Consider the following 18,709-nt stretch of genomic DNA (forward strand, 5'->3'; position numbering starts at 1 on the left):
CGAAACAAGATTCAAACCTTTAGGCACTTTTCCTAAGGTTTTAAATCCTGCAAAACTGTTTCCATAGCAACAAGCCCATAGAAATCTCAAGGGGCTATCATGATGGATGTGACTGGAGATGTCTCTAGAATGGGGATAACTGCACAGCTGCCTAGGATCTAGTATGTTAATAGCCTCCAAGCTGATAGTGGAGGAGCTGTAACTCAGAGAAGTAGGTACAGAAGAAGGAAGTGCCTACCAATTCATGCCAAAGCAAAAGAAACTCTCATGCCCCCTCCGTGTACCTCACAGGGAATTAATTGAGGATGTACCTTATTTCCAGCCCTCTCCCTCCACCAGTCTTTCTCACTACATAAATCTCTGGGTTGCTTCCTCTTCTGCTCTGCACTTGGGTTTTTTATTTTGGTTTTTTGTTTGTTCGTGTTTGGTTTTGTTTTTTGTTTTGATGCTCTTTTAAAACCTCTTTTCACTGACATAATAATGGCAGAGGAAACAGTAAGATTGAAGAGGAATCACTTAGAGCAATTTGCTTATCTACCTTCTTCTGGAAATAATATCCTCCAAGTAATATCACAGCCCCCCTTTTGCCTGGAGCATTTTCCAATTACCAGATAATTTTCTTTGTATGAAAGGCAGGGTAAAGAATAGTTTGAATTTTTGAACTTAGATCCTCTGCTTTGAAAATATACCCCAACACAGAAAAAACAGATCCCTCTATGAAGCCCACTCAGTAAATAGGATTATCAACAGTCCAGATGAAGGGCATTCATTGGCTTCTCTACAATTATTTTAGTCTAGTAAATATAACAGCTTTAAGATTGTGAATTGGGTAAAAAGAACATAAATTGACTGACAAAAGGGCCACCCTCCTAGCTAGGTTTCTCATCTTTTTAAAAGCAGGTGCCTGTAATATTAAGCTATTCCTACACGTTTAGGATATTTTGGTCCTATTCCCTGTTCCCATCATGCTTTCTTTATCTTCCAATTTATTGCATTTGATTGAGTCTTTCTTTCTCAGAGAACTTTAAATAAATCCAGTGCAATTCAATCAATAATCTATAATCCCAAGTTGGCTCTGGTAAATGAATCCTTTATCCAAAAAAACTAGTAAGCTATCCTTTCTTTGAAGTTTGGCAATATCTAGGTGTAATGACCTTTAAACAATATTCATCTATAGAAAAGGGATATTTTGTTATAAAAGACGTAAAATAATCTTGATATGAATATTTGCTTTCAACAAATACTGTACTTGAAATCAATGTGTGTAACTGACATCGTTTAAACACTCTTTTGCTGTGAAAATATGGGAAGCATTTAAAAACCATTTCAGGCAGCACAATGAATATAATTTAACGTTCACAGTTATTTCTTCACAAAAGCAAGAAGTATGAAAATCATTCTTGCCAACAATTTTGAAGGATTTCCATTCTCTTTCTGTAAAAAAAGAGATTTCTCTAAAAATCAGTCAAACCCTACACTTAGATATTTTCTACTGAGAAAATGATTAATAGGCCCAACTCTGATGAACACTGAGCTCTGTAATTTTTAAAAATTGGCCACCAGAAATGTGTGTATTTTTTGCTCTTCATGTTTTATTTCTTCTAACTAGTTTCTCAAACCATATGTGCATGCGTGCACACACACACACACATCTTCCAAAGCAATCCATTTCTTAGGAAAATATTACAGCTGGCTGATGACTCTCTTTTCTGAGCTATACAATTAAGAGTTTGTCTAACTTAATTGCTTCCCCTAAGGAAAAAAATGGAGAAGTGAATAGTTAAATACAAGTTAAAAACAGGTAATATCTTTGTCTCTCTGAATTATATGTGACAATGATATGGTCTTTGGCTTACAACTCAGTTTTCAAAAGAGAAATTTTCATTTATCTTCTGTTGCAAATGGCTTCATGAATTCCCTTGGGATACCATTGAGAAGGTAGAAACCTATACTATCTTGTGTTTGAATATTTAACAAATAAAATGTCTAATGCTGAATTTTTAAAAAGAACCTTATAAGCCTCCAGTTTGGTGATCTCAGACACACCGAGAGCTGTGGCCCTTGGTTTCTTGCTTGGTAAGGAAAGTTAAAACTACTGTATTAAGTTGTTTTACAAACATAGCTACTAATTTTAAAAGACCTAAATTCGAAACAGGACTTGTGTCAGTGGGAACAAATCTCCCAATTTCAGGATTGTTGGCTCAACATAGTAATTTGTGTCGAGGGCACTAATTCTATTCATGTGGGCTCTGTTCTCATGACCTCATCAAATCCTAATTACGTCCCAAAGGCCCCACCTCCTAATACCATCACATTTAGGGGAAGGGTTTCAACATATGAATTTTGAGAGGGGACAAAAACATTCATAACATGACATTTTATGCTCTGGGACTTGGAGATCTAAACATAACCCAGAACTTCATGTTTCTCAGTACAAAGTGAACGCAATAAATCCTTAGTAAATGACACCTCTTCCTACCGTATATTTTCTGAGATGTACTCTAGATGCTACTTATTGTAATATTACAGTAAGCTAAAGAGCTAAAGAATTAATCAAAGTTTTTGAAGCCTTGGAGTGAGTGAACGTGTGTGTGTTCATTGTGGTAAAATATTCATAACATGAACTTTGCCATTCTAACCCTTTTAGGTGTACAGTTCAATGGCGTTCAGTACATTCACGTTGCTGTGCAACCTTCATCGCCATCCATCTCCAGAACTTAAAAAATCTTTTCATACTGAAACTCCATACTCATTAAACAACAACACACCCCTACGCCCAGCCCCTGGTAACCACCATTCTGCTTTCTTCTCTATGAATTTGACCATTTACTGTAGGTACCTCACATCAGTGGAATCATGCAGTATTTGTCCTTTTGTGATTGGCTGAGTTCGCCTCACATAATATCTTCAAGGCTCATCTGTGTCATAGCATGTGTCAGAGCTTCCTTCCTTTTTAATGTTGAATAATATTCCATTGTATGTACATCACATTGTGTTTATCCATTTATCTGTCAATGGGTACTTGGCTTGCTTTCACCTTTTTTTTTTTTTTTTTTTGCGATACGCAGGCCTCGCACTGCTGTGGCCCCTCCCGTTGCGGAGCACAGGCTCCGGACGCGCAGGCTCAGCGGCCATGGCTCACGGGCCCAGCCGCTCCATGGCATGTGGGATCTTCCCAGACCCGGGCACGATCCCGTGTCCCCTGCATCGGCAGGCGGACTCTCAACCACTGCGCCACCAGGGAAGCCCTGCTTTCACCTTTTGACTGTTGTGAATAATGCTGCTGTGAACACGGGTGTATAAATATGTTTGAGTCCTTGCTTCAGTTCTTTTGTGTATATATCCAAAAATGGAGTTGCTAAATCATATGATAATTCTATTTTTAATTATTTTAGAAACTGCCATACTGTTTTCCATAGTATCTGCACCATTTTACATTTCTACCAGTGGTAGTCAGCGTTCCAGTTTCTCCACATCCTCACCAACACTTGTTATTTTCTGTTATTTTGATAATAGTGATCCTGATGGGTGTGAAGTGGTATCTCATTGCAGTTTTCATTTGCATTTCCCTAATGATTCGTGATGTTAAGCATCTTTTCATGTGCTTATTGGCCATTTGTATATCTTCTCTTTGGAAGAATGTCTATTCAAGTCACTTGCTCATTTTGTAATTGGGTTGTTTGGTTTTTGGTTGTGAGTTATAGGAGTTCTTTATATGTTCTGGATATTAACCCTTTATCAGATACATGATTTGCAAATATTTTCTCCATTCCATGGATTGCCTGTTCACTCTGTAATGTCCTTTGTTGCATAAAAGTTTTAAATTTTGATGAAGTCAAACTTTTATGTTTCTCTTGTGTTGCCTGAGCTTTTAGTGACATATCCGAGAAATCACTGCCAAATCCAGTGTTACAAAGATTTCCCCCTATGTTTTCTTCTAAGAGTTTTATAGTTTTAGTTCTTACATTTAGGTCTTTGATTCATTCTGGGTTAATTTTTGTATATGGTGTAAGGTAGGAGTCCAGCTTCATTCTTTTGTGTGTGGATATCCAGTTTTCCCCATTCGTTGAAAGGACTGTTCTTGCCCCATCAAGTTGTCTTGGCACTCTTGTTGAAAATCAATTGGCTGTGTATGCAAGAATATATTTCTGGGCTCTCTGTTGTAGTTTATTCACCTGTATGTCTGTCTTCATGCCAAGACAACACTCTTTTGATTATTGTAGGTTTGTAGTAAATTTTGAAATCAGGCAGTGCAAGACCTCTAAATTTGTTCTTTTTCAAGATTGTTTTTACTATTTGGTGTCCCTAGAGATTTATATGAATTTTAGGATGGATTTTTCTGTTTCTGCAAAAAAAAAAAAAAAGTCATTAGTATTTTCATAGGAATTGCATTAAATCTGTAGATTACTTTACCTAGTAGTGATACCTTAACAATGTTAAGTCTTCCAGTCCATGAACATGAGATGTCATTCCCTTTATTTGTGCCTTCTTGGTTAAGTTTATTTCTAAGTATTTTATTCTTTTCAATACTGTTGCAAATGGAATTGTTTCCTTAATATCCCTCCTCTTCAGATTGTTCATTGTTTGGATATAGAAGCACAATGGATTTTTGTGTGTTGGTTTTGATGTTACAACTTTGCTGAATTTTTCAATTGTATTTTATTTATTTTTTTATTTTTTCGGTACGCGGGCCTCTCACTGTTGTGGCCTCTCCCGTTGCGGAGCACAGGCTCCAGACGCGCAGGCTCAGTGGCCATGGCTCACGGGCCTAGCCGCTCTGTGGCATGTGGGATCTTCCCGGACCGGGTCACGAACCCGTGTCCCCTGCATCGGCAGGCGGACTCTTAACCTCTGCGCCACCAGGGAAGCCCTCAATTGTATTTTAAAAGCTCGAGAGTAAAAAAGTATATATTAGTACTGGGTAACAAATTTTTGCTTATGGAAAGACATGTTTCATAAACAGTAATTTTTTAATGTAATTCTATGGTGAATAAAATTGTGTAAGTTAAAGACATTTACAAGTCAAAAGGGTTCCATCATTAATCACATAAGCTCATTTCTCTTCTTTTGTTTTTTAAGCTCACTGAAACAGAAATCTGCTGCAATTCTATCCACTGTTTTCTCTTCTTCCTCAATTTTAAGTTGCATGAATAGATAAACCTATGTTGATGACAATAAGTAAATAAAAGAAATCTCTACTGCTTTTCAGAGTTAGAAAGGATGATATTTTCCTAAATTGTTGCTGAGGACTGAATGACAAATTTGATCCTCATCTGATTTTTTTTCATTCACTAGAGCAACTTCCCTGTTTTTGTGAAGTTTGTGACAGTGAATGCCAGATACAATCTTGTTTGCTCATCCGGAGTAACATAGGTTGTTTACAATTCATCTAAAGTTTATTGAATGTATGAGATGATCACTGCTATGAAGAGCCACAATCTGAAAGAAAAACAAAAAGGTAATGTGATTGTGTCTGTGGTGGAATACTTACTAACACAAGTAAGTTGCTCAGCCAACACAAGGGAGAAGACAGACAGACAAGAGCAGTGCATCTATCTCTTGGATTCATAAAGGCAAAATAGTCTTTCTGCTTTACTAGTTTTTTTCAGCAAGTTGTGCTCTCATGGATGACATCTTCAGAAAATTTTCTTGGAGACAGTGCATAGACAAAAGATTATACAGACTGAGTTATTAGGTTTCGCAAACACTGGATAAACTTTTGGGGTGTCATTTAAAACGGTAATCTATCTACCTCTCTGTTTAACAGAACTCCTACATGTCTCTTTGTAATCATTTTTTAGCAACATGTTAGCAATGAACAATCATCAAATGACCCTTCAAAAGTCAAGAGAAAAACTGAAAAATTAACATTGTTATAAATATGTGAGTGGGTGAATATTCAAAAGTTAATTTTTCTCATGTGCTAGACAACATAGAGCTCTCCCAGTGGCTCCTCATAGCAGTGATGATTAAAACAAATCTAAGTGTATTAGTGTTATGAGACTATGGAAAATACTTGGTAAAATATCTTCCTGTTCTGAGTATAAATAAAAGACTTTGAAATGGCACTCTGTAGTTTGGCCGTAGCCACCAAACAATCCAGTAACTCAAAATATTCTTTAGTTTTTCCTTCTCATTTTTTTCTAGTTTTACTCTTAGAAAATAGGAAGGTATAGGTGGAACAGAAGAAATATCATTAGATCCATAATCGATACCAGATGATGCATAACCATTATAATGTTTCTCCCAGTAAGCCTATAGGCCATGCTGAGTGTTTCTTTAATTTACACTGGGCTTAGATAATAAAAAAAAAATTTTTTTTGTCTGCATGGTCTAAGATGGTGGCCACACCCACATGTGACTATGCTGAGTGCTTGAAATGTGGTTAGTGTAACTAGGAAATGGATTTTTTTTAATTAATAAACTTTATTGTTTAGAGCAGTTTTAGGTTCATGGCAGTATTGACTAGAAACTACAGAAAATTCCCACATGACATCTGACTCCCACACACACACCTTCCGCCACTATGAACATCCCACACCACTGTAATAATATGTTTGTGACAATTGATGAAACTACACTGATACATCGTTAGCATCCAAAGTCAATATTACATGAGGATTCGTGCTTGGTGTTGTACATTCTATGGGTTCTGACAAATGACATGTATTCCACCACTGTAGTATCAGACAGAATAGTTTCCCTGCCCTAAAAATCCTCTGTGATCCTCCTGTTCATCCCTCCCTTTCCTTTAACTCCTGGCAACCACTAATCTTTTTACTGTTTCCATAGTTTTGCCTGTTATTTCACTTAGTAATATACATTTACATTTTCCCCATGTCTTGATAGCTTTTTTTTTTTTTTTTAAGCTTTGAATAATATTCAGTTGTCTGGATGTACCACCATTTACCTATCCATCTACCTACTGAAGGATGCCTTGGTTACTTCCAAGTTTTGGAAATTATGAATAAAACTGCTGTAAACATCCATGTGCAAGTTCTTCTATTAACATAAGTTTCCAAAATATTTGGGTAAATACTGAGAAATGTGATTTCTGGATCTTACCGATAAGAGAATGTTTAGTTCTGCAAAAAATATGCCACATGTCTTCCAAAGTGGCTGTACCATTTTGCATTCCCACCAGCAATGAATGAGAGTTCCTGTTGCCTCAGATCTTTGCCAGAATTTGGTGTTGTCCGTTTTTTGGATCTAGGCCATTCGAATAGGTGTGCAGCAGTATCTCATTGCCATTTTAATCTGGAATTCCCTGAAGTCATATGATGTTTAACATCTTTTCATATGATTATTTGCCATCGATATACCTTCTACCTCCTTGGGGGAGGTGTCTTTTCAGCTCTTTTGCCCATTTTAAATATTGGGTTGTTTGTTTTCTTATTGTTGAATTTTAAGCGTTCTTTGTATATTTTAAACAGTCTTTTATTAGATGTGTCTTTTGCAAATATTTTCTCCCAGTCTCTGGCTTATCTTTTCATTCTCTTGATGTTATCAAGAGAAGAAGTTTTTGATTTAAATGAACTTCAGCTTGTCAGTGAGTTCGTTTGTGGATCATGTTTTTGATGTTGTATCTAAAAAGGCATTACCAAACCCAAGGTCATCTAGGTTTCACCTATATTATCTTCCAGTAGTTTTATAATTTTGTTTTTCATTTAAATCTGTGATTCATCTTGATTTAATTTTTATGAAGGTTCTGTGTATAGATTCATTTTTTTGCATGTGCATATCCAATAGTTCCAACACCATTTGTTTAAAAGATTTTGTTCCATTTTATTACTTTTGCTCTTCTGTCAAAGATCAGTTGACTATATTTATGTGGGTCTATTTCTAAGCTCTCTACTCTGTTCCATTGATCTGTTTGTCTATTCTTTTGCCAATACCACACTGTCTTAATTACTGTAGCTTTATGGTAAGTCTTGACGTTCTTCTCCAACTTTATTCTTCTCCTTCAATATAGTGTAGGCTATTCTGTGTCTTCTGCCTCTCCATATAAACTTCAGAATCAGTTTGTCAATATCCACAAAATAACTTGCTGGGATTTTTATTTTGATTTGGATTGCATTGAATCTGTAGATCAAGTTTTGAAGATCTGACATCTTGACAATATTGAGTCTTCCTATTCATAACCATGCAATATCTCTCCATTCAGTTTTTCCTTGACATCTTCTGTTTGAGCTTTAGAGTTTTCCTCATATAGATCTTGCACATATTTGGTTAGATTTATAGCTGAGTATTTCATTTTGGGTACTAATATAAATATATAAATGGTAATATATTTTTAATTCAAACTCCACTTGTTCATTCCTGGTAAATAGAAAAGCAATTGACTTTTGTATATTAACCTTGTATTCTGTAACCTTGATATAAGCATTTAATAGTTCCAGGAGCTTTGCTGTTGGTTCTTTTGGATTTTCTACATAGATGATCATGTCAAGTACAAATAAACACAGTCTTATTTTCACTTTCCCAATCTCTTTACCTTTTATTTCCTTTTCTTCTCTTACTGCATTTGCTAGGACTTCCAATACGATGTTGAAAAGCAGTGGTGGGAGGGGACATCCTTGCTTTGTGTCTGTTCTTATGGGAAAGCTTTGAGTTTCTCACCATTGGGTGAGAAGTTAGCTGTAAGCTTTTTATAGATGTTCATAGTGAATTTGAGGAAATTTCCCTCTATTCCTAGTTTACTGGGAGTTTTTATCATAAATGGGTGTTGAATTTTGTCAATGCTTTATACGCATCTATAGATAGGATCATGTGATTTTTCTTTAGCCTGTTGATACTGGAATATAGATTACATTAATTGGTTTTTGAATGTTAAACCAGGCTTGTATATGCCTGGGGTGAATCCCACCTTTTTGCGGTATATAATTCTTCTTACACGTTGTTGGATTTGAGTTGCAAATATTTTGTTGAGGATTTTTACAACTCTGTTCATGAGAAATATTGCTCTCTATTTTTCTTTTCTTGTAATATCTCTGTCTGGTTTTGGTGTTAAGACAACTCTGGCCTCTTAGAATGAATTAGAAAGTATTTCCTTTGCTTCTTTCTTTGGGAAGAGACTGTAGAGAACTGACACAATTTCTTCATTAAATATTTGATAGAATTCACCAGTGAATACATCTGGGTCTAGTGCTTTGGAAGGTGGTTAATTATTGATTCTATTTCTTTAATAGAAATAGGCCTATTCAGATGGTCTATTTCTTTTTGTGTTAGTTTTAGCAGATTGTGTCTTTCAAGGAATTTGTATATTTCATCTAGGTTATCAAATTTGTGGGCATAGAGTTATTCATAATATTCCTTTATTTTCCTTTTATTGTCCATGGATTTATTAGTGATGTCCCCTCTTTCATTTCTGGTATTGGTAATTTGTGTCTTCTGTCTTTATTTCTTAGTTAGCCTGGAAGAGGCTAATCTGTTTTATTGCTCTTTTCATGGAATCAACTTCTGGTTTTGTCGATTTTTCTCGATTGATTTCCTGTTTTCAATTTCATTGATTTCTGCTGTAATTTTTATTATTTCTTTTCTTCTTCTTTCTTTGGATTTAATTTGCTATTCTTCTCCTAGTTTCCTAAATTGGAAGCTTAGATTATTGATTTTAGATCTTTCTTTTTTTCTAACATATACATTCAATCATAAATTTCCCTCTATTCACTATGTTCACTGAATCCCACTAATTTTGATAAGTTGATTTTCATTTTCATCTAGGTCAAAATATTAATTTCTCCTGAGATTTCTTCTTGACTCATGTTATTTAGAACTGTGTTGTTTAATCTTCAGTATTTGGGGATGTTCCAGCTATTTTTCTGTCATAAATTTCTAGTTTAATTCCATTGCGATCTGAGATCAGACATTGTATGATTCCTATTCTTCTGAGTTTATTAAGCGTTATGGCTCAGAATGTGGTCTGTCTTAGTGAATGTTCCACGTGAGCTTGAGAAGAATGTGTGTTCTGCTGTGATTGGATGGAGTGGTCTGTAGATGTCAATTTTATCCAGCTGATTGACGGTCCAGCTCTTTAGTTCCACTTTGATCTTACTGATATTTTGCCTCCTGGATCTGTCCGTTTCTGAAAGAGGCGCGCTAAAGTCTCCAGCTATAATGGATCCATCTAGTTCTTCTTCCAGTTTTATCAGTTTTTGCCTCATGTATTTTGACATGCTGTTGTTAGGTGCATACACATTAAGGATTGTTACGTCTTCTTGGAGCATTGACTCTTTTTTCCTTATCTAATGCCCATCTTTTTCCCTGATAACTTTCCTTGCTCTGAAGTCCGGAAGCTTGACGGCATTTTTCTCCAATATTCACTGTGAGAACCTGGTAGAGCTCCTCTCAGTAAAATTCACAAAAGTGTGTGGGTGGAAGGCCTCCTTAAGACTGGTTCCCCCTGAAGCTTTTAACGCTTAGGCTTGTCTACACTCAGCCTCTAACGATCCATCACTTACAGCTCCAGTTTCCCTACCCTGGCGCTGGTTCCTACAAAAGTTCCTGCTGGTGGTTTCTGCTACAGTAAATTGTGATTCTCTCTCTGTGTCTTCTTGTCTTTCAATATGTAGGCCAGCAGTTTGCCCTGTGACCTCACTTCTCTGACATATCTAAGAAGGCTGGTTAACCTTTGAGGTTGTTCAGTTTTTCGCTTGTTAGGATGAATTGGTGACTCGTAATCTCCTTACATGCCATACCAGAATCCAGAAGTCTTCGATATTCAACTGTCGACGGGAAAAAAAAAGCACAACGTGAGAGCTGTGAGTTAAGTTTTATTGGGGCAAAATGAGGACTATAGCCCGGGAGACAGCATTTCAGATAGCTCTGAGAAACTGATTCAGAGAGGTGGGGGGGAAGGTCAGTATATATGTGGTTTTAGTGAAGGGGGAGTCCATGCAATCAAGCACATATTTTTTGCAGAAGGTTTCTGCTAATCTCATGATTAGCTAGTCACGAGGAGCAGATGTCAGCATGAAGGATTTTAGTGTTTTTTCTAGATATGAGGAGATGCAAGATTTGGGCTCATAAAATCATCTCCTGAAAATATCTAATTATCTGAGGACCTGTTGTGCCAGTTTTCTCCAGCGCACAGAGCACCTCATTTCTGATCTCCACCCTGAACTCCTTTCAGGAGGTGTAGAAGGTCAGCAGCCGCATCGGCTCATAATTTAATCCTTAGAGGTAGCTGGCAAGTGCCAATTTGTAGGTGACACAACTATTAAGTGTACAGTTGCACATGCAAACAGATCATTGCAGATTTGCCAACCAAATGGTGACTTCCATTACCAAGTTTCCATTTTGTTCTTAGAAGTGACCCTTCTGCAAGGACAAAATTAAGCCATTTACAAATGTGACAGACCAACCCATTGCATGTGTGCCCCTAAAGAGTTTAAACATTATTAGGACACCCTACAAAAAGGCTTCTGAGGTTTTTTTCCTCATCATGTTTCTTAGGAATAAGCATGGTTCTTCTTACCAAAGGCAAATACATACCCGACTCAGTGTGCACGATGGGTCTTAAGGTCCCTCTGAAAAGAAGGTGGCACAAACCAGTTGTTAGTTGTGCTTCATGAATGGAGAAACAGATCATTTCTCTTGAAAGTTGGTGACGCCAAAAGCTATGGATTCCTGAGAGGGGAAGAATATTTGCATTGCAATTTTACCTTCATAAGGGATATCGCCAAGTGTCTTCCACAAATGAATGTTGAACTTCTATATTTGAATTGTACATTGTTAATAATGAAAGGCCTTTGAAATTTTTAGTGTATTATATCAATAGAAATATTGGACACTGAGATTTCTTTTTTAGCATGTACATTTATGAACCGTAATGAAGGTAAATGTTGCAAAATCCAGTAATTGATGTTTAATGACACCAACAAGGAAGCGTTTTCAGAATACCAGTGGAAATGGACAGAGAAGTCTTTGTATGGCCTGGGAGTGCGAACCTTAGATGTACAAGAAGGAGAGACAGAATCTTAGTTTCAGAGGATATTTTAAAGACCACACTTTTTGTGTGACAAGTCCTCCCTAGTATCTCATTACTACATGGTACATGATATTAGTATTTATCCACTTTCCTTCCTGATGTGTTCTAGCTTCTCTGTGAACATTCATTTTAAAGCTTCAGTTTGACTAAGGATACAATTATTGGGATGGACTCAAGTGTAAAACATTTATTTACTATCACTTTCTAAAATGTTCAGAAATCCTAGTCAGCAGTTGACCATCATAGCTACCTCTGAATTAGTTAATAGAACTTGCAAGGACAATTATCTGTAGAAAAATCACCGTCACTATGTGGACTTTGCGCATCTCAGGGAATTTCTTTCCTGTGCCTGCTTGAAAATTTAAAAAAAGAACTGAGTGGTATGTTAAAGAGTTGCATCTTAGGTCAAGATTATTTTCCAGAAAATGACAACACCTTGACTATCATATCTTGACATTCACTGATCTGACTTGAGGAACTTGCCAAGCATGGAGGTTAAAAAGGAAGGACTTTGTACTTCAAGGTTTCCAAATATCTGGAAGAAATCGAAAGAACGTTTCTCCTAGTGCTATCTCTGGGCAAGGCTGTTTTACTAACATTTCTCATCTTTTTTCTCTACATTTTACTTCAGTGTTAACACACTCTATCCATCATTTCACCCCTCTGGTCTTAGGTTATAAATCAACATCTGTAAAACTGTTCAATAACAGAATTTAATTGCCCTGGAGGAAAAGGGGTCTTTTCTCACTTGAAAGCCAGGGAAAAATGGTGGCATCTAACCTCTTGCTGGGCATTTTAAAAAGAGGAAAAGAACAATAAATGCTCTTGAAAATTAATTCAAATGGACCTTTATTTTCCTTCAAAATTTGCTGACTGAAATTATTTTAAAAATGTGAGTAGGACTTCCCTGGTGGCGCAGTGGTTAAGAATCCACCTGCCAATGCAGGGGACACGGGTTCAAGCACTGGTCCAGGAAGATCCCACATGTTGTGGAGCAATGAAGCCTGTGTGCCACAACTACTGAGCCTGCGCTCTAGAGCCCGCGAGCCACAACTACTGAGCCTGAGTGCCTAGAGCCTGTGCTCCTCAACAAGAGAAGCCACCGCAACGAGAAGCTCGCACACAATGAAGAGGAGCCCCCGCTCGCCGCAACTAGAGAAAGCCCACATGCAGCAATGAAGACCCAACGCAGCCAAAAATAAATAAATAAAATATAATTTTTTTTTTTAAATGTGGGTAGATTTGGAGCAAGTGAAATACTGTGATCAGATGTGGTCTGAGCCTTGGCATTTTATGTTTGTATCTTTTGGAAAGACTTTCTGCAGAACTCTCTGGTATTTTGGTATGTACCCAAGAGATATTACGGTTCACATATCATCCACAGTCATCCAAAAGAGGGCCAAGTATTGTCTCAAAAGCAAGCTTAGCTGGGTTTTCTTACCAAACCACGTGGACATGGGAAGTTCAGACAGGCCACCCAAATTGAGATCAAAGCTTCCATATCAGGGTGAGAATCTCCTTAGAGGGTTTTGAAATGTTGATTTTCATTGTTTGTCTGTTTCTATAGGTGTACAAAGTTAGTCTTATAGCTTTTTTTCCAGTGCATATCGTCTGCCTTAAAAACAGAATCCGTAATGTGATGTCTTTTATGACGAAGGCAGTGCGATATCTGTCTATTCTACTACGTATTTTTATCACATGCAGTGGCTAGTTTATGCCTAATGGGACATTTCTAGTGTTTGCATTTTCTATTTTTTTCTAATTAGTTAGAAATGTATTGGCCATAATAGAGGTGAATTTCAGATAGAAAGCTGGTCTTTGTAGGTGTTTGTATATCCTCTACGATAATGAGATGACCTGGCTCCTTGTCTTGGTTCTGACATCATGTCTGTGTGCCTTTGGATAAGTCGTCATCCTCCTTGAGCCAGTGTTTCCTCATAACTGAAAGGAGTTAATAATTTTACCTCTTACAGGGTTATGAGGAGTAAACAGGAGAGGGGGAAAGATATAAGAAAGGGCATGATAAAATGGATGTAAATGAAAGCAAATGTCACATAAGACCTTCTGCCAGGGCATCCTGAAAGGCCTCAAGGGAAAGGTGAGCTGCTAGAAGGTACCCCTGAATGGATGGCACGTTATCACAGAGCCAATTATTTTGATTAAAAAAAAAAAGCAAGGGATACCATTTGCAGCAATATGGATGGACCTAGAGATTACCATACGAAGTGAAGTAAGCCAGACAAAGAAAGACAAATACCATATGATACGACTTATATGTGGAATCTAAAAAAATGACACAAAGGAACTTATTTACGAAACAGAAAGAGACTCACAGATACAGAAAACAAACTTACAGTTACCAACCGGGAAAGGGAGGTGGTGGGAGGGATAAATTAGGAGTTCGGGATTAACATGTACACACGACTATATATAAAATAGATAATCAACAGGGCCTACTGCATAGCACAGGGAACCCTACTCAATATTCTGTAATAACCTATAAGGGAAAAGAATCTGAAAAGGTATATATATACCGGATGCTCCCATACAGGCATGAAAAACTACGTCAGCCTGTTCTCCACTGCCATGCATCTACAGCCCTTGCATACTTTTTACGCTTGGCCCTTCTCTTGCTAGGCAAAAGGACCCAGGAGTTCTCAATCAGAGGTGGTTTTAGCCCCCACGGGACACTTGACAATGTCTGGAGACATTCTTGGTTGTCATGACTAGGGGCAGACGTACAACTGACGTCTAGTGGATAGAAATCAGGGATGCTGCTAAGTAAACATCCTTCAGTACACAGGAGAACTCCCACAACAGAGAATCCTCTAGCCCCAAACGTCAGCAGTGCCAAGGCGGAGTTCAGTCTCCAACCCATGTTGACCTGAGCCTGTGCTCCAATAGAAATGACTGTCATGAGAGAGATATACTCGCTCTGACCTTCTCAGGGTGAGGGATTCGAAAGAATGTGAGACAAACACAGTGAGGCATTTCACACAGATGCTTGAGTGAACGTTTCCCTCTAAATGGCGTCCGGCATTTCACAAACATAAAGTGGTTGCCATCTCTCTCTCCGAGAATAAAATATAGCCTTAGGAGATGATGCCTTTATTGTTCCAAAGGTCAGGAAGACCTCGGTCATCATTTTGAAAAGAAACAAGTATGTGGTTCGTAATAGCCAGTGAATTTAGCAACTTCATAAACCCAACAGAACAATCAAAAATGATACCTTTCATTTATTATCTATTGCACATTGAAGCATTTTCCAAAAATAAAAATAAGAGTTGGGTTTGCTTTCCGTTGATAGGTCTGTCATTTTAAGATTTCTGGTATCACTAAGATCCTTCTAACCAAATCAAATGGCTTAATTTATCTAATGTTTTAGAATTTTGGTAAGAGTAGGTATTAAACATTTTGTAACTGTTTGGGGAATTTGAAAGGTTATTAAGTTCTGAATAACAGAGTCTCTCATGTTTTCCCACCAAACTTTTCCCAGCAGTGAATATATCTGGATCTTATTCTGGTTTTTTATTCTTTTTTTAGCTTCCTGAAATGACTCATGTTCAAACACAGCGACCGTGGTTGATGTTTCTTCTGCAGAACTTTGGACTGACCCTAGGTTGGCTTTCCCTCTTACTCTTGGCTATATATGAACAAAATATTAAAATATAAGTTGAGTCTCAAAATCCTTCAAAAATCAATTTCAATGGCATCATTTTGTTTCTTTTGTTGTATTCTATAGTGATTTATAAATTAAATATTTTTATCTTAGGTGAAGTGTGTCTTTTAGTTCATTAACTTATTGATTGTATAATGCAATTTTGTTTCTATAGTGTATAAATGTCAGGTTGTACTTAATTGAATTTTTGTTGTTAGTTTCCAACACTGTGATGGAACTCACACCTTTTTAGTAACTCATACGCTCTAAATTCTAGTAAAACTTCCAAAAAAATTTTTTTTCCTAGTAAAGGATGTTCGTTTGTAGTATTTGAAGTGGACAAACGTCTGTTGGGTTAAAATTATAAACCATAAGCAAACTAAATTACAAACAAATGTAATAAAGTCTTGTTTTAATGTGATGGTTTGTATTACCTTCTGTTACTGGATGTCAGATTCTGAATCAACGCTAAAAAAACAAAACAATATAGAATAGTTCACCTGAAAGTGTGACCCACTGGCTAAGAAATGCTCATAAATGAGCAAACTTGGGAATTTTAAAGGCTACTGTGTCAGCACTCTTCTCTATAAGCAGCAAAGGAAATCTGTTCTCGGCAAAGAGAACTGGAAACAAAAGGTGAAATTCAAAAAATTTTAACATAAAACTTGAGTCGGGCAGTAGATGTAATGCGTAAAGTGTCACAGATTTAACAGAGTGTGTTGACGAGAATAATATTACTAAGTGAAACGTATTTTTATGCTCTTTCTGAGGAAATATAGAACCCTAAACATTATTTAAGTAGGTAAGGTCATGAAATGTACAAGCAACATTCCTGATAACCTAGCAAAATCATTAAAATAGAAAATAACTCTGGCTTTAGTCATTTTTCTTGGAAAACAGATGCCTACTATTTTTCTTATTTTTTAATGAGATATCTTGACAAGGGAAAAAAGCCCATTTTACTGCCAGAATGACTCATGGCGCTGCATCAAATACACTTACTTCCTCACTTACCAACAGAGAGTCTTTGCCACGTGCACCCAAACACAATCTTCTTCAACCTTTCTTTGATTTCAGAATGAGGGGGGTTTCTCCTTCAGTTGTCGTTAGAGCTTCATTTAAGGGAGTATCATGACGTAATGCAATAGTGCTCTGGCTTCGGCGGACATTAGGACCGATGGAGGGTGTTTCCCAGTGTAGACTGCTGGGCTTCATCCCTAGAGTTTCTGAGGCTGTAAGTCTGCGGTGGGGCTTGATTTTGAACTGCTTCCAGGTGATGCTGAGGCTGCTGGTTGGATGCCCCGCCCCCCGCCCGAGCTTCACTGGCGTGATGGAGATCAGACATACCTGGCGTCAGGAAAGCGCAGGCGCACGACTCTTGCCCCACTAAGTTGATTAACGCCCGACAAGCCTCACACTAGACCTGAGTTCCTAGGTTGAAGGCCCCTGCTCTTTCCACCTCGCTTGTGAGCGTCGGTTCAGCCGCGGGAGTTACCGGATGAAGAGTTCGCAGGTAGCACTTTTATTCATCTCTGCCTTGAAAGGTAAGCGGCCCCGACACGTAGAGCTTTGTCGTCCTTTTATTGGAGGATAATATGTCGCTGAACAAAACCGCTTTGTACAGGTCGACGTAGTGTGGAGGTTACGGAAAAGAAGCACCCGGAACCAACCGTGTTTGGGTTTCTATGAGCACGTTCTGATTTTGGCGTGAAGCCTTAACTTAAGCCAGTTTAGTTAGAAAAACTCTGATGGATGAGTTTGTTCCCAGTTCAAGTTTAGAGTAGTTTGGGGCTTGGCTAAATTAAACATCTTTTTTTTTTTTTTTTTTTTTTGCGGTACGCGGGCCTCTCACTGTTGTGGCCTCTCCCATTGCGGAGCACAGGCTCCGGACACGCAGGCTCAGCGGCCATGGCTCACGGGCCCAGCCGCTCCGCGGCATGTGGGATCTTCCCAGACCGGGGCACGAACCCGTGTCCCCTGCATTGGCAGGCAGACTCTCAACCACTGCGCCACCAGGGAAGCCCCTAAATTAAACATCTTGATGTGAGCTACTCTGTAACCTTCAAGTTAGAGTGGGTTTAATTTCTTTTTAAATTTTATTGAAGTCTAGTTGAGTTACAATGTTGTGTTAATTTCTGCTGCACAGCAAAGTGACTCAGTTACACATATACATCTTTTTCATATTCTTTTCCATGATGGTGTATCACAGGGTATTGAGTATAGTTCCCTGTGCTGTACAGTAGGACCTTGTTGTTTACCCATCCTATAGACACTCGTTTGCATCTGCTCATCTAGGGTGGGTTTAATTTGTCGTTGGATGAGGTGGTGCCGAGGATGTAGAGGGATTAACAGGAGTCAGCTGCCGGGAGGATTTGGAGGGACATTTTCAGTGAGTATTTTGCAACCCAACACCAGTGTGCTCTGGTTGTAAGCAAAGACCTGGCCATCAGAGGTCATCTGCAAGGGTCATCCTAAGAATAGGATGTAGTGGCTCCTGAGGGTACCTTTCTGGGTTGGCCATCCCTCCCCCCATGCTACCTTATACCTGGCTCTGTGTTAATCCTTATCAGCAACCCGATAGCTTGAGCTGGACCTCCAGCCTCAAGCAATCTTAAAAATTGATAGAAATTCTCTTCTCCTCAAAATTGAGTGGTAATGATAAAAATAGTATGACGACTTTTTGCCTTCTAAATATGGACAGAGTCTAAACTTGGGGTGGCTGACCATGGTCATCCTCTCAGTCATGTAAGTTATGTGTTACTCACTGAGCTTTGGGGTAAATGGTGTTTTCCTTGAAACCAGATTTCACAATAACGTTAGGAGTATTTCTGTTTAGTAGGCCTAAATTTAGGATTCCACTGTATTTCTACTCGCTGATTGATTTGTTTTTTAGTCACTGAACTAGAAATGCTCCCGGAGGAATAAAAACGAAGGAGCAGGTCATACAGAAATCTTGTTTGAACATCCATCACCCGCTGACAGGGCCCTCTTTAGGGAAAGGAGAATTGGTATCACGTTACTGTGAGGCAGAATTCAGGGCCTGGGAAGGTGGTTCCGATGCCACG

The 18,709-nt window shown here is 38.1% G+C and overlaps 1 protein-coding gene across 5 annotated transcripts in view; it reads left to right on the top strand.

Moving 5' to 3' along the window:
* The window catches only part of SLC39A12 (solute carrier family 39 member 12), a 70,581-nt gene extending 54,655 nt beyond the window's left edge, over window positions 1–15,926 (top strand). For 4 of the 5 annotated variants that reach the window (XM_079914384.1, XM_079914385.1, XM_079914388.1 and 1 more), the window contains one exon: window positions 15,530–15,926. In XM_079914384.1, the coding sequence (XP_079770510.1) occupies window positions 15,530–15,658 (129 nt within the window). In that variant the 3' untranslated portion in view covers window positions 15,659–15,926. Of the gene's footprint in view, window positions 1–10,568; window positions 10,752–15,529 lie in introns of those variants that run through there. The other variant, XM_079914387.1, reaches the window with a different exon arrangement.
* Window positions 15,927–18,709: the final 2,783 nt, after the last annotated feature.

The sequence above is a fragment of the Stenella coeruleoalba genome (genome assembly GCF_951394435.1).
Source record: "Stenella coeruleoalba genome assembly, chromosome: 2".
Classification (NCBI taxonomy): domain Eukaryota; kingdom Metazoa; phylum Chordata; class Mammalia; order Artiodactyla; family Delphinidae; genus Stenella; species Stenella coeruleoalba.